Source organism: Nannospalax galili, unplaced genomic scaffold (assembly GCF_000622305.1).
Source record: "Nannospalax galili isolate Female #2095 unplaced genomic scaffold, S.galili_v1.0 scaffold586, whole genome shotgun sequence".
In the NCBI taxonomy this organism is placed as follows: domain Eukaryota; kingdom Metazoa; phylum Chordata; class Mammalia; order Rodentia; family Spalacidae; genus Nannospalax; species Nannospalax galili.
In genome coordinates, this window is record NW_008355363.1 from 2,492,095 (window position 1) to 2,509,053 (window position 16,959).

Here is a 16,959-nt window from a genome sequence, read left to right on the forward strand (position 1 = left end):
GTCATAGACACATCAATATGTAATTAATACTAAATTTAAATTTTAACACATGAATTTAAAGGCAGCTATTTGCCCATAGACTTAGCACCATCTCTTTGAGCACAGAATACAAATCATTTTCTTATAGTCTACTTTTTAATTTAGCAACAACAATCATATTTACTTATGGTCTTGACTCAAATTATAAAAGGAACTTCTTTCCTATAGGAAAATAACAAGTGTTAGAAACTTGGTTAAACTCTAGAAGGTTACAGAATTGATATGAGCGAAGGTAAAGTAAAAGAGCTAACCAAAATGCATATGGCAAGAAGTTAATAACAGAAAGGAGCAGACAGCTGTCAAAGGTGCTTATTTTGATTAAAGAACACTAATTCACCTCAGTTTACATTTATTACTGTACATTATTATACAAAATGATAAGCTGCATTATGACATTGTCATGAGTGTATATAATTATTATGACTACTAGAAACTAAAAGGACTACAGCTTCCAAATGTTTTTTTCTCACCTAGGAATTGAGTATTGTTATGTTTAAATTTAATAAGTAGGGTAAAATTTAAAACAAAAATAAGAGATTTTATTCTCCTTTATTGAATTAGTAAATTCCCAAATTCATAAAAATATTCACTACCTAAAAATGTCAGGATTTAGTGTCATAAGATAGTATTCATTCATAAATGAATCAAAAATCAGTGTTATTGAACCATTTCATTTTACTTCATTTAACTTTCCTGTTACTTGCCTGTGAATGAAGTACCCTAGTCATCATTTTACTCGCGTGGGTGCATGAAAAGACCAAGACTAATGTTGTCTTTATCTGTATAACCAGTGTTTAATAGAACTTTCTGAGATGGTGAAAGTATTATATAATCCACACTACACAATACTGCAGCTTCTAGCCAGATTTGACTGTTAAACACTAAAATTTGTTTTATTGCAACTAAGGCATTGCATTTTAAAATTAAATTTCATAGCTTCATAGTATAAGGGCTACTATGTTGGACTGCATATGTCTAGATACTCATATAAAAACATGACACTAGAGTGGAAAATAGGCCTTTTGGGGCAGCACAATGAAACTTAGCTTTAAGTTTTTGTTCTAATGTCATCTATGAGATCAATCCCTGTTCAGAGCAATATTATCACAAATAGCATGGGACTTCAGTATTTTTTTATTATTTACTCAACTGTGTAGAAATCAAAATTCATGTCAAGTGGGGCAACTGCTATTGTTGCCCTATTTCGGACTTTATTTCAAATGGGTATGATTACAGCATAAGTTTTAATTCTAAACACCAAAAAATTAAATTTAGCAATGTATTGATATATGGAATTATAGTGCATTACCCCACAGTGAAATAATTCATTATAGATGTGTGGAAAATTAACAATTCAACAAAACCTTTTCTTGAATATTAACCTAGAAAAAAGAGAAAAATGTAATTGAAGAAATAATAAAATGTGTAACTTGTCTTTGTATGAACATCTTAAAAATTCATTAGAATTTATTGGTCTGGCTGAACCTAGTAGGGAAACTTATGATACAAATAAAGAACATATAAGGAATGTTTTAATCACAAATGCTGGCTTCATTTTTAAAAGCAGAATTCTGCATCCTGCATCACTTTTATTCGTAAATTAAATATGTTATTACTGGAGATATAATAAAACGTGGCCTATGTGTTTGTACCATTCGTTGCTCATTTGTTTTTCCATTTATTTATTTACATATTCAAATATTTTTTCCAGAGCTAAGATGGATCTCTTTCAAAATTGCCATAAGATTTTTAGGTTCACAGTTGAATTAATACAGCTATACAATATTGAACTCAGTAAGACATAAAACTGAATGAGTTTTTAACCTTTAAAAAAGATCTCCATTCCATTTTATAATATACTATTTCTTACTGAAAGACTTGTCAGGCCTGGGACCACACAGCTTTAATCCCAGCACTCAGAAGGCAGAGGCAGGTGAGATTGCTGTCAGCCTGGTCTATATAGCAAATTCCAGGCCAGCTGCAACAGCAGGGAGACCCTTTCTCAAAAAAAAAAAAAAAAAAAAAAAGTCATTCAATTTGCATTAATTTTTTTAATCTAATTCTAAACAAAAATCATCAAAATAATACTAAAATGTGTTAAATGAGTAAGGCCTACAAGGAAAGATTTTGCTAAAACTAAAAAGCAAGGTACCTGTAGGAAATTTAATCAAGCAGGAATATTAAATTATAAATTTACCAGGTCATTTTGATTAGTGGTCTACGATATGCACCTTCTGTTTGTGGAAAATGCCACGCCAAACTCATTGTCTCCTTTAGTGAATGGTTGCATCTGTTAAGGATGAAATTCTTCTTACTATTCCGGAAACATAATGTCATAGACATAATTCACTTTCTGTACCAGTATTTTACTTCAGTTGGGTTTCCAGTCTTTCAACTACAGTGTTGATTTAAAATTCCATTTCCAAACTTCTGGCAGTAAATATTTCATTTTCTTTTTTTAACTATTGATTTTACCTAATCATGATTTTTATACATTATCAGCTGAAAGAAATTAAAGACATATACTAAGTAATGTTGAAAAAAGCACATTGATAGGAAATAATTTGATAAGCTATTTTGAGCAGATAGTACAAGTAATCCATATGTTTAGGGAAATAACCAATTAATAGTAAAGTACTAAATATCTGTCCACATAGGTAATTTAAACAGTGAAATGATAAATATAATATGAACTGTTTTGGCTCACAACTATAATATTTTACTAACTCAAGCTACTGACATTAAAGAAAGGTCTCACTTACCCTTAACTATATATAACTCAATATAGGATACTCAGCAAATACCCAGTGAAGTCACAAATCTACTCTCCAAAATACACATATAAGCAACATTTTGGTAATAAATGTCTAACATCTTAATGCCTGAACCTTCTGCTGTTAAATGGCACCATCACCTACCCTTTAATTTCTTTACTATTATGAAACCATAGCACTACAATAAATTTTTACCTAAGTAAGAGAGATTTAAGTCTTTTTTTTCTCTCTCTCTTTTATTTTATTTTATTTTATTTTATTATTATTATTTTTTGGTCTTTTGGAGACAGGGTCTGTTGCCTCAGCTGGCCTGGACCTCCCTATGTATACCGGGCAGGCCTTGAACTCAACAGAGATCAGTCTGTCTCTGGCTCTGGAGTGCTAGGACTAAAGGTGTGTGCCACCACCCCCTGCATAGAGGTTAAATCTATCACATTCTGTTTCTATAGCTCTTTTTTTTTCTTTTGGAAGCAATCACTTTCCCTTTACACACACAAAAAAACCCCTTTATCTGCCTTATTAGAAGTTGATCATATATGGGGCTGGAGAGAAGGCTCCATGGTTAGAATCACTGGTTGTTCTTGTAGAAGACCAGGGTTTGTTTCACAGCACCCACATGGCAGCCAACAAATGTTTGTTACTCCTGTTCTAGGGGATCTGACGCTCTCTTCTGATCTCCACAGGCATTGCATAACACAGGAGCAGTTATAAACATGGAAGCAAAATACTCATACACATAAAAATAAATATAAATAAATAAAAATGTAAAGTTGATCATCTAAAATATATAAAGTGTGAAACTATGACTATTTTAGAGATTTATAATTGTGTTTTAATATAAAAATCAATGCCTACAGATATCCACATATATATAACTATAAATTATTTGTAAAGTTGAAATAACAGGCTGAAATCACTTAGAACAATAAAGGTGCCACATTAATTGTAACCTATTATTTGCATTTTATGGACTCAGGATTTATCTAAAAAACTGTATATATTTATCAGCTCCATTGAAATATTTGATACAATGATCATGATGAAATTCACACCAATTCTACAAAATGTGATGAATATTTTCCATACCGAATACATCTTCAATTCATTTGCAAAATATTTCATATGCTTTCTAAATCTTGTATCAAAAATGCAGAAAATTAATATGGGTGGGAAATCTTTATAAATTGTCCTTTAAATGCTGTCTGAGCGTTGACATTTGCAGATTTGAAACCACGTTAGGGAACAATGCAATGACTGTATTTGAATGAATCAATAACTGATAAACCTTTTAGAGAAGGCAGCACCATTGTTGCAATACACTTTTCAGAGATGCTTAGACTCAAATGTGAAAATTATATCTTTATAAAATGTAATAAAACTGGGGCTGGAGAGATGGCTCAGCAGTTAAGAGCACTTTCTGCTCTTCCAGAGGACTGGGGTTCGATTCCCAGTACACACATAGTGGCTAATAACCATCCATAACTCCAGGTCCAGGGGATCCAACACCCTCTTCTGGCTTCCAAAGACATTGCATGACAGGAGTGCACTTACATATATGCATACACATAAAATAAAAATAACAAAATAATTTTAAAATGTAATAAAATAATACAAGCTCATTATGGAATGAAATTTAATGGAAATACCATGTTGTATAATTGTAATAATTAAAATTTTCAATTTGCCTTCACAATTTTCAGAATTTTACCTAAAATGCTCATGTCAACTAGGGCTGCCAAAGCACCTATTCCCTCTATGTTATGTCATTTTTAAAGAATTGTGCTTATCTTGTTCCCATTTGAGCTTCTTTTAATGTGGTTGGTTACTTCTCAACACTTAGAGTATGTTACTATGCCTCCAAAAGAAATTTTCCTCTTCGTGCGTGCATAAATGAAGAAGTGACTATGTCACACATTGTGATGTTGAAGAGTGTATTTTTGCCTTCAGAATATATAAAAATTATCAAAATGGTGAGTGACAAATTGAGTATGGAGAATGGGCAGCATATGAATGTATCTTTTCTTGTAAGACTCATATTTGTACAATTTAACAGTTGTTATCATAGCATGTAAATTAGCCATTCATATGTAACTAATTAAAATGCACAACAAATGAAAACAACACTATAATTAACAAAAACAATTGCATCCTGACAAACAATTTGAACAGCTGGGTGTCCTTGACCATTGTAGACTTGTTATTCATAGGCCTGAACCACAAGGTTTGCTTAACATAGAAATTTGAAGGCAGATTAGGGAATATCAAATGTCTGAGGCCCAGAGCCCATTTTAAATCTATAGTAAATGAAGAAAAACTGAACATTACTTTGTGATTTGAACTTTGTAGAATTGCATAAATGGCAGCCATACTTTTCTTTGATTATTTTGTTTTGACCTGAATTCCTCATACCATAAGTTGAACCTTCAGGTTTGTTTTTCTTTACCTTTTTGAGGAACTTATTTTCTGCTTTTGTTTTCTCTAATTGCCAAGATATGTTATTTTTGTATATACAGCTATTCCCTACACAACCGCAACATGGTATGGAAAGCTGATGGTACTTCACCATTATATGTAATACAGAAACATGTAGAGATTTTTAATTCTCTGTTACTGCTTGCTTTGTGTTTACGATATCAGTTTTCAAAATTAACTTTAGTCTGCAGTAGGAATGGCTTGTAAGGGAAGGAAAATAAAGTCCAAAGATATTTAGCTGGGCATGGTGGCTCAAACCCTTAATCCCAGTACTTGAGAAGCAGAAGCAGGTGATCTCTGTGTCATTCAAGGTCAGCCTGGTCTACACCAGATGGGGATACAGGGAGATTCTCTCCCAAAAGACAAAAAAAAAATATTTAATCATTTTTGGAAAATGTAGCCAAGAAAATATATATGTGTAAGCATATTTTTCCTGAGTAGCTGTGCTAAATGTATCATACTTTCCTAAAGTGGACTGTGACTGTTTGACTATTTCCTTTCATATTTAGTAACAAAATTTCAGCAGTGGACATTTAAGGAATTATCAACTCAACATTTGAAAAGAAAGTAAACCGTTAATGTTTTATAGATAACAGTAAGTTTTTCAAATAGAAAATGTAAGGGCTAACATGAAAATTTGACAATAGAATTCATTTAAATATCAGTGTTCACACACTGATAAAGTCATATTTGAGTTCAGTATATAATAGCTGAAAACTGAGTAAGGATATGCTGGAATAATCATTATCAAATATAAATTATAGGAGAGTGGAGGTATTGTATATATATTTCACGTATGGGTTCCTGGTGCCCACAAAATACTTAGCATAGAATATTTGCTTAATAAATATTTCTTGAATAAAAGAATAAACCCCGACAAATTGAATTTTTCTGAAATTACTTGTAACTGGAACATAGATATTCCTTTTAGGTTTTTTTTTTTTACTTTGCTAAAAGTTCAATTGGATTATTTAATACAGAATTCATTACAGTCATAAGATATACGTTTCATTAAGATACAGAAGCTTATATTGGCTAAATTGGTTTATGTTTTTATTAGCATATATTAATTATACATAATTACAGAATAATGGGTTCTTTATGACAATTTCATTATGTACCTCCACTTAAGGTTTAGAAATTATATGGCTTAATCCTTATACTCTTTCTAGATTTTAAATCTTCTGGATGCATTTCAAATGAAACACATTTTAAAATATTTTGTGTGATGATGGCATTAAAGGTAGAGTAGAATATATTTAGAATGAATTGGGAGAAAGGGAGTTCTTGGAATTAGGTCATTGTCTTAATTCTTTTTCTTTGTGTAGAGATAGTGTAACACACTTGCAATGTTTTCAAAAATAATCTGCAGCATTCTTCTGCCAGTTGTAATAATGTATAATACCTAAGAGTAAGATAAGAATAGAGTGGTAGTTTTAATTCCAGTTGCCAGTGTCCCATTTTTGCTTTGCTTATGTTTGCATTGTATTTATAAAATCACACAGACACTCACATTTTTAGGTGTCCTAGATTCGGTGTACAGGAAACACACCTGTGTGTGTGTGTGTGTGTGTGTGTGTATTAGCTCAAGGTATCAATGGGGTATTTTTAATCGCACACGCAGAGCAAAGTTAAAAGCCAATAACTCACAAGGGACTAAATCTTGAACAGGTTTCTATATTGTGTAATCCCAATGCTCATCATTAAGCAAATGATGCTAAAAATACAGTATTACAGGCAATATAGTCTTTTTCTGTTGTTTTTACTAGGATAGAGAATGTCTTAAGTATTATACCTGAAACGACACCAACAGCTAAACAGGAAATTTGTTGGACCTGTAATTGTATATTTCAAAGATTCTTTTATCAGAAATAACAAAATATTAAGTTAAAGTTTACATAGTTCAGGCTGGAGCGATGACTCAGAAGTTAAGAGCACTGGTAGAGGACCCAGGTTTGATTCCCAGCACCCACATGATGGCTAGCAACCATACATAACTCCAGCTCCAGGGGAATCCAACATCTTCTTCTGACCTCCGTGGCACTGCAGGACATGGGTGCACTTACATACATGCAGGCAATACACTCATGCACTAAAATAAAAATAATAAAGTATTTTTTAAGTTTACATAGTTCATTACTTGTTTCTGTGTATAAACTAAACTATTTCAGTCACTGCAGCATATGTGCTATTTCTCTTTTTGATTACAAATATGAAGATTTCATTTTCCCTTTTATGTGATTCAAAATCTGCATATGCCTATATACAGACACACACACACACACACATATATATATATATATATTTAAAACAAATGAAGATGTCTAGCTATTGCAGTGGGACAATTTAATATCACATTTTATGGCTGTTATATCCTAACAAAGTTATTTAAATATAACACTTCTTGTTTTTAGAACCATTGCTAAATATTGTTGTTGTTTATTACCAATAAATATCAAGAACTTCGTCATTTACATAACTACCTGCATTAGTAGTTTTCTGTAATGGAATTGCAAGTTATCTATCTACTGATCTTTTAAAACTGCTGAATGCTTTGATAGCCATATTAACCCATATTTAATTGTAAATTATAATATCTCATAGTGTTTAGTGTAGTGGGATGCAAATTTCGTTTTATTTATTTAACAATGTACATGAATAGCTTCATGATATTGGAGATTAAATTATACTTAGTATATGTAATTAAGGAGATATCAAGAAAATCAAATCGACAATAGGAATTGAAGGTTGACAAAGGAAACTGAAGAAAAATGTTGCTTCTAAAGGAATCCAAATGAATTATACACTTTTGTCAGAATTAGAAAACTAAAATAAATTGGAAGATTTCCATGAGTTCAAACAAATAAACCTTCTGAATTGTTTTTTATTCATTTTTAATTGAGTAAAAACTTAAGTCTATTACCCTTCTTAAAATGTTATTTATGTTTAATTGATTTATAACGTGTGCTTTATGGTATGCAATATGAAGTTTTGAACAGCACTTTATCATAGGAAGATTTGATCATGCTAAGAATAACTTAACCATCACCTGATAAAGTTCTTTTTGGTGTTTTAAATGTAAAGAAGTACTTTGAACAATCTGAACAATAATAATTATTTTCTTGTTTTCAAACCTAATGAAGCTATTCTTTGTGTATGCCTATTTCAGTTTGTAGATCTAACTTTCTCTTTTTATATGAACTAGCTCCTCCTGTATGCAAAAATAAACTCACATTTTTGTATTTATTCTTACTCAAATCTTCTACTGAGTATTTGGATAATCTTGTCCAGTTCTCTAGTTCTAATCATAATGTGTATATGTAAACTGGTGGTCCTATACTTGTATCCTGTCTGATTCAATATCTCCTGGAAAAAGTGTGTTTTACCAGATGTACATCAATCCAAAAGTTGCCTCTATGTAATTTATGCATATTCTTGTTTTCTCACCCAAATCAAAAACAAATCCCCATTTCGTAAAACAGTTTTTCTCCATATTTAGATATTGGTCACATTAAAATTTTTCACTCCTAAAAGAATTTTCTTTGAATTTAAACATACAAAATCCTTCATATGTCATAATGCTTTACCCACTTTCATCCAGATTGTTTTACATTTTTATGCTCAGAACTGAAAATATGGAATATTGTATATAATGTTTATTTTCAATAAAATATTCTTATTTGAGTTTTGTAGTAAAATAAACAATGATAAATATCCTTTTACTTTTTCTAAGTATTGAATTAAATATTTTAATTATTTGTATTGCATTTAATTATTTTGCTATATTAAAATATTTTGTTTTATATATGCATGTTTAGTAATGCACACTGTTACTAATATTGCTTCTTTTACTGTGATAAGCATATTGTTTCATTTATCATTTAAAATTTTATTTTTAAAACTTTTATATTTCTTAATGTGAGGATGCCTAACAGTTGATACAAAAAACTATCATTTGTTTATTTAACAGTCAATTTTGTTTATATTTCATTTAATGATTAAAATTTAAAACTAAGCATTTAGTTAATATGCACTTTTATGATTGACTTTATAATAATCTCTCTCTCTCTCTCTCTCTCTCTCTCTCACCTTTTTCTTTGTTAGTATTCTGTGGGTGACAACCGCGTACCTTCACTACCCTGCCTGGTATGGACTTGTTGTCCGGGACGTATATATTTGCGGTCCTGTTAGCATGCGTCGTGTTCCAGTCTGGCGCCCAGGAGAAGAATTACACGGTCCGAGAAGAAATGCCAGAAAACGTCCTGATAGGCGACTTGTTGAAAGACCTCAACTTGTCGCTAATTCCCGACAAGTCCTTAACAACCCCTATGCAGTTTAAATTAGTGTACAAAACCGGGGATGTACCACTGATTCGGATTGAAGAGGGTACGGGTGAGATCTTCACAACTGGCGCTCGCATCGATCGTGAGAAATTGTGTGCTGGAATCTTGTTGGATGCTCGTTGCTTTTATGAAGTGGAGGTTGCCGTTTTGCCGGATGAAATATTCAGATTGGTTAAGATACGCTTTCTGATAGAAGACATAAATGATAATGCTCCGTTATTCCCAGCAACCGTTATCAACATATCAATTCCAGAGAATTCAGCTATAAACTCTCGATACTCTCTCCCAGCAGCCATTGATCCTGATATAGGAATAAATGGAGTACAAAACTATCAACTAATTAAGGTGCGTTTTAAAAATATTTTGTTAAAGATATCTTCTTTGTGGAGTGTTAGATTTTGTTGTACTTCACATTTTGAGTGAGCAGTCACATCAATCTTTCTAACGTTATGCACAATTTGCAATTACATTGCTTTTAAGAACCTCCACAGAATGCATATTCCTTTTCAGGCATTTGTGTTTCCATAGATATAGTGTGCAGGCATGGAGCTTAGCTTTTCCATTTACAAATCAATAGATTACCCCATATTCTGGTTTTTTAAATTTTATTTTGTATTGATTTTTTGTGATTTTCATACAATGTAATTTGATAGTATTTAGATCCCTTCCAATAACTGCAACTCCTCCAACTGCACCTTCTAATTTAATGTATACACACACACACACACACACACACACACACACACACACACACACGCCTATGGAGTCTGATTTATGTCCTCAAATGTCCTTCTGCCTGGGTCTATCCACTGGTCCCCCAAGAGTCCCATCCTTATAAAACACTTTTTCCCCCTCCCAGTCATATCTTGCATTTAATCCCTCTAGTCACAACTCTATCACAAACATCATCTAGATGATTAACTTTAAGTATTAAAAAAGACTATATGAACCTATTAATTTTTTTTATTATTTTAGATTAAAAGCCTAATCTAACTGGACATGGTGGTTCAGGCCTTTAATTCCAGCATTCTGGAGATAGAGGCAGGCAGATCTCTGTGAGATTCAGGCCAACCTTGTCCAGGCCAGCTGGGGCAACAGTGAGACCCTGTCTCAAAACAAATGAACAAATCAAAACGCCAAAAAGCCAGAAAAATCTTAATCTTGGCATTTGAAACAATGTCAAATAATTATCTGAGAAGTGACTTGGATATTTAAGTTTTTTTCTTTGTTCTTGAGAACAATTCTACCTCCGATTCTTCCTCATATTCCTCACGTATCTCCCTCTCAACTTTTTTTTTTTCACTAGCCATTCTGAACATATGTAGATAGTGATAGAATTTTCATGATTGTTTCAAATCAAGATGAGATCTTTAGGCATCTTTAGAATCATCAAAGTGAGGATAATGTTAGCCATCAGTCTTTTTTTTTATTTTCTTTTAATTATAAGGGATGGTTTTAATGTAGTTACAAAGCAAATTTGAAACATGACACAGAATTCAGGATACAAACAGTTATATCATAGGACAAAGCGATTTATAAGGAAGTGAATAAATTTCTTTGGAAAGACTGAGTTTTGGGAAGCCAGTGGAGACAGAGGTATAAATATGATCAAGATTGTTTGAGATGTTCTGTATGAAATGCTTTATAAAGCCATCAGTCTTTTAAAACTATATATTTTCATTGTGTTGTAATTTGAAAAGACTGAATTCATTTGCTCTAAAAAGGTAAGCAGGGAGTGGTGGTGCATGCCTTTAATCCCAGCACTTGGGAGGCAGAGGCAGGTGGATATTTGTGAGTTCGAGGCCAGCCTGGTCTACATAGTGAGTTCCAGGACATCTGGGGCTACAAGGAGACCCTGTCTCAAAAAGACAAAACATACAAACAAACAAACAAACAAAAAAAGCTAAGCAGGCCATTTAGCCAAAAATTCTAAGTTAATCTAAAGAGCCTATTTTGGCTTGACTTGAATGTTGTGATAAAAAATGAAGTATTGGACATTATTCAAAATATGTGCACAGGGGTCACATTTACCAAGTCAATGGGCAATTCTTTATAATTACCTGAAAGCATTGCTGAACAGTAGAAAACTCAAGTACTGTGAAGTCAAATAATCAAATGTATTTCAATGATCTTGGAAGATATATATGAATATATATATGATATATATATAAACATATACTAACACATTTTCATGTCTATGATATTAATATAATGGGACTTTCAAAATATAATTGTATTTTCTGATGATGGATTGCCAGACTATAATTGACGTTATGTCTAATGTTGAAAACTAATTAAAAATAGATAAATATATCACTCTGATAAATAACATATGTAGTTTTGGACCTAAGGTATACATAAGATGGAAAAATGCCTCAACTGATACTGTAACCTTCAAACGATGCACACTTTCATATGATTACAGACTTCTTGAGTCAATCCAAATGAATAGGGATGTTTGAGTATAGGAATTATAAAAAAAAAAAAAAGATTTATCCCTTGGTGTCTGGACAACCTCAAAGAATTGTTTGAGAAACACAGATTAGACTTGATAGGCCTTTAAAAGCAAACAAACAAAAATAATAATATAGGTCAGACATGAAGTTGCGGGGTGGTTAATTCAGTGGCGTTGGAGTGGAGGGAGGGGTATGAATGTGATCAAAAGGCACTGTATAAATTTATCAAATCAACAAATATATTTTTGAAAAGAGTTTAGATGAAGTAAAAAATAGAAAGATAAATGGTGATTATTTGTAAATTTGCATTTTTAGATTAGTTTCCTACAATGATGCTTCTCCCACGAAATGGAAAACAAAACCATACAGGGAAGATGTGGATCAGAATGTTGTGTTCATTTGTTTACATTTTTGGATTCATTCATTTTTATTTAATGCCTGCATAATTGTAAGTGCACCCATGTTGTGCCATGCCCGTGGAGGCCAGAGAGGGTGTTTGATCCCCTGAAACCAGAGATTTGCATCGTTGGTAGCTGTTATGTGGGTGCTAGGAACTGAACCTAGGTCTTCTGCTAGAGTAGCCAGTGCTTTCAACACCTGAGCGCTCTATTTCCACTCCCATATTTTAAGAAATATACTATTTCCTGCTTTTTTTACTTTTAATTTCTTTAATATTAATATGTGGATGATGTTGTAATTATTAAAGACACAGAACTCAAAAAAAGAAACAAGCACTAAGCATAGGTTATGTAGGCATGCATGAAATGTCTTGGACATGAATTAAAATATTTGAAAACTGTGAAACTTAACACTTTGAACTAGAAATTTGAAACAGTAGATTCTCTGAAGCAACAGCTTCTAATAAAACTTTCTGTAATGGTGGATGTTTTCAATCTTTGAGGGCCAAAAGGGTAGTCTGTAAACTTTTGTGGCCATTGAATATTTGCAAAGTAGCTCATGCCACTAAGAAACTGGATTATTCCTCTGTGAATTGTCCCATTTATATTATTTGTTATTTGAGAATTTCATAGTATGTAGTATTTTGTTGTTGTTGTTGTTATTGTTGTGTCATTGTTTGGTCTTTTTAAGACAGGGTCTCACTGTAACCCCAGCTGGCCTGGCAATTGCTGTGCTGGCCTGGATCTGTGATCTCTGTAATCTCTGTGGTTTTCACCTACCTCTGCCACCCGAGTGCCGGAACTAAAGAGATGCACGGCCATGCCTGGCTAGAAACTGTTTCGGTCTACTTTCCCCACACCGTTCCCTCCAACTTTTCACACATACCACAACACTTCTCCCTCCTAATTTCATGTAATTTTTTTGACACACTACCTCCATTCAATGCTTTCAGTATGCTTTAATTTAATACTAATTTGAATAGCTTCATATACTGACTACCATATGGTACAACAGATCCTACACACAAAGAGTTTATTTGGGAAATAAATGTGTAATAGGTAAAAATTAAAATGGGACTTTATCAAAATGAAATCCGTTTTTAGGAATAGAATCACTCTAACAAATGCATTCTTTAGTGTCTAGCAAATTCTAGCACATGTCTTTTAAAGTATAGTACTTCATTCAAGGAAACGTTTACTCATGCCTTTCTCAGGACAGCTTAATAAATTTCCTAAACTTTCAGATTTTTCTCAAAAGCTACTTAAATGCAAATGAAGCAAATCTGATGGCATAATTTCCTCCTTGTTAAACATGTTTTCGTCTGACTTTCCTTAAAAGATTGTCACCAAATGATAGACAATCTCACTGCAGGATTTTAGATAACTTGTAGAAATGGAGCATAAAATTGATTTCTGCTTTAGAACATGTGACACAACCAAATAATTATATGTTGTACATAAAGTACTTGGGCATTTGTATAGATCCATGGAGAAGTACTGTTCAGAGTGCTTGTTAAAAATAATGAGAATGGAACACAAAACCTCATCCCAAGCATGCCAAAGGCCGTGACATGGCTGACATTAACTGCGTGTACTTTGACTTGCCAAAAGCCCTGCCATGAAAGTGGCATGTATTCTGTGGGAAAAATGTGTTAAAAAAAAAAGAAAAATGTTTTGATTTTCCATAAACTTTAGTAAATTTTAGTTTGAAAGTAAGTAGGCCAACAATAATGATATTTTAAAAGACCCTGTCTTACAGAATATGTTGAGAATTTAATTAGTTTTAATTTGATCTACTTTTATTGAAAAGACAAGAATAGCAAATCATAGTTTATCAAAACTGGGTAATGTAAAATATATATGTAATGTTCAAATACTAAAGTGAAATATATAGAGAAATTAGAGGGAAATTTAGGTCAATTTAGTGATGAATATGTATTGCTATTGATGATTTTATGTTAACTAAATTGAAATTAAATAATGGTAGAAAATATTAAATCCACAAACATTTATGGAATACATAAATAGCATAGCACAAACTATTTCTAAAACATTTATTAATATATAAATAATTTAGTGTACATTTACTTTATACTATATTAGGTATGCTTTGTCATGAACTGGGAAAATATTATTGCTTCATGTGTAAAGTGTTTAGAAAACAAGTATCAGAGAACAGTGATATATTATGGTTATTATCATATGACTTTTAAGTGATAAAATTGGGAATCAGAATGTGGTTTTTGCCTCTTAAATGTGATTAACAGACAGACAGATGGACAAACATTAGAAAAACTGTCACAATAATTTAATGATGCTAGAAGGAGACAGTGACAGGAGAAAGTGTGCAATGAAAAAAATGAAGTGATGACTGAGAAATGCAAACTGCTTGGTAAAAGGCAACGCTGAATATCACCTGTGTGACTTTCTCAGAGTTACTTTTCAAGCTTTTAAATAGAACATAAATCAAGCATAGAACTGTGGAAATTGACAACAAGCCCCAATCTTAGCCAAAGAACTATTGGGCTGAAGATTACTGCTGGGTGTGGAAGAGCTGATCTTTAAGGGATTGACTCTAGATAGGCTGACTAGACCCCAGTGGATGAAATTATACTGAGGGACATCTGGCGACACTAACCTGAGTTGATAGACCTGAAAATAAATGACAGAATGCATGAAATCCAGTGCGGGGGCTGTGGGAGGGTGCCGATGAGAAAGGGTGTATAAAGGTGATTACAATGTTGTGTATGAAATACACAAAAGTTCAATAAAAAATACAAAGATATAGGAGTTTTTAAGGAAAAAAAAAGACAGATGTGAAATCTCTTTTCTCTCCTTCAAACAAAATCATGCAAATGAATCCCTCAAGATTTTTCCATATACATTTTCCTTAATTTTGACTCTTTTAAACGTTGATATTTATATATCCATATAAATATATATATGAAAGTGTATATGCAAAAATATAAATGTAATTTCAACATACCATATGAAGAGCTGTTGGAACAAGATTAGAAAATTAGAATGCATCTATAACTTTAGCTTTTTAATTTTTAATTTTTATTATATTGTCTACTTGTACGTAAGTACACCAATGTCATGCAATGTCCACAGAGATCAGAACTGAAGTTGTGAATAGTTGTTAGCTAACATATGGGTGCTGAAAATTGAACGTGGGTTCTCTGCAAGAGCAGCCAGTGCTCTTAACTGCTGAGCCTTCTGCCCAGTACCAAGCTTTTACATTATTATTTTGGTGGCCTTTTCATTTTGTAAGTTTTGATGACAGGAAAGTCAAAATTTTCACCAACAGAAATATCCCTCAAGCACTCCATTTTAGTCCGAATATGTGGATAAGCCAGAGGGACTTACTTCTCCCTATTATTGAAACTTAGAGGAAATTAATTTGTTTAATGATGTCACATGTGTCTTCATTTTCTGCTTCAAATTTTCATCTTCTTTAGCACGTATCAGCAGTAAATTTCATGTGCTGATTGGTTCTCTTGAATGAACAAGACAGTATTTCGAAGTGTAAGAGCATGAAGATCAACTTTCCCCTGACTGTTGATCCCACTCAAAGCTCAAACTTTGTATGCTCATCCCTAAAGCATCATCATTTTATCCATTATTCTCAAAAGATGTTTTAATCAGAGTAGAGTCTTCTTTACACATTAAGGCATTATATTAAGGCTCATATTTTTAGGTTAATTATACTTATTTCCCAATGATGAAGACCTAGACTTGGACAGATACAAATAAGGTTAGAGTTACATTTAATTGAAAATATGGGATTAGAAATTTCAAATTACTGAAATACTGTCTGCCATTCGATTTAGTGAGAATGATTCATCAAATTATATATTGTATAGAAAAGCACTTAACAATCTATATTACCGAGAATGAAATAGGATTTCTTAACCATATCTCAGTGTGTTAAAGTAACATCAGAGGGAATTAAAGATGCACTAATAATGTAATAGGCAAACTATACAACAAATGACATATATAACTGTTTTAGAAATCTGACTTGTTACTTGCCTCCAAGCCTCTGAGAAGAGTTTCAATACAATTATATCCTCACTTGTTAACTATAAAATAAAATGTTACTTAGAAGTTCAACCTTTAAGCTTTAAGGTTATTTGAGTTTATATTATTTAATTCTGTTATACACAGATTATCGTTTCTGATCTGTGCTGAAAAGCAAAAAGAGGACAATAAAACGCTAATGACTGTTAGTTTCCTGAAAGCTGGGATTCTTATCAAAGTGCATCTCCAGTGGGGAAAACTGGCAACATAAAATTCGTTGTCTTCATAAATGGCTCTTTATTTGTGCTATCTACTCTTGTTAAAAGGAGAACATAGAACTAATAGGATTAAGTAACTTCTGATTTCATTATAATTGCCGCAGTCCTAGTTAGTATAGTCTAATAATGCCTTATATTAAATACACCTGCTACTAATAGTCCCACATGGAAATATA

The 16,959-nt window shown here is 32.3% G+C and overlaps 1 protein-coding gene across 1 annotated transcript in view; it reads left to right on the top strand.

Moving 5' to 3' along the window:
- Positions 1-16,959, top strand: part of Pcdh11x (protocadherin 11 X-linked) — a 771,559-nt gene that overhangs the window by 36,284 nt on the left and 718,316 nt on the right. The window contains exon 2 of the mRNA XM_008852463.2: positions 9,390-9,973. Within this exon, the coding sequence (XP_008850685.1) occupies positions 9,434-9,973 (540 nt within the window). The 5' untranslated portion in view covers positions 9,390-9,433. The remainder of the gene's footprint in view (positions 1-9,389; positions 9,974-16,959) is intronic.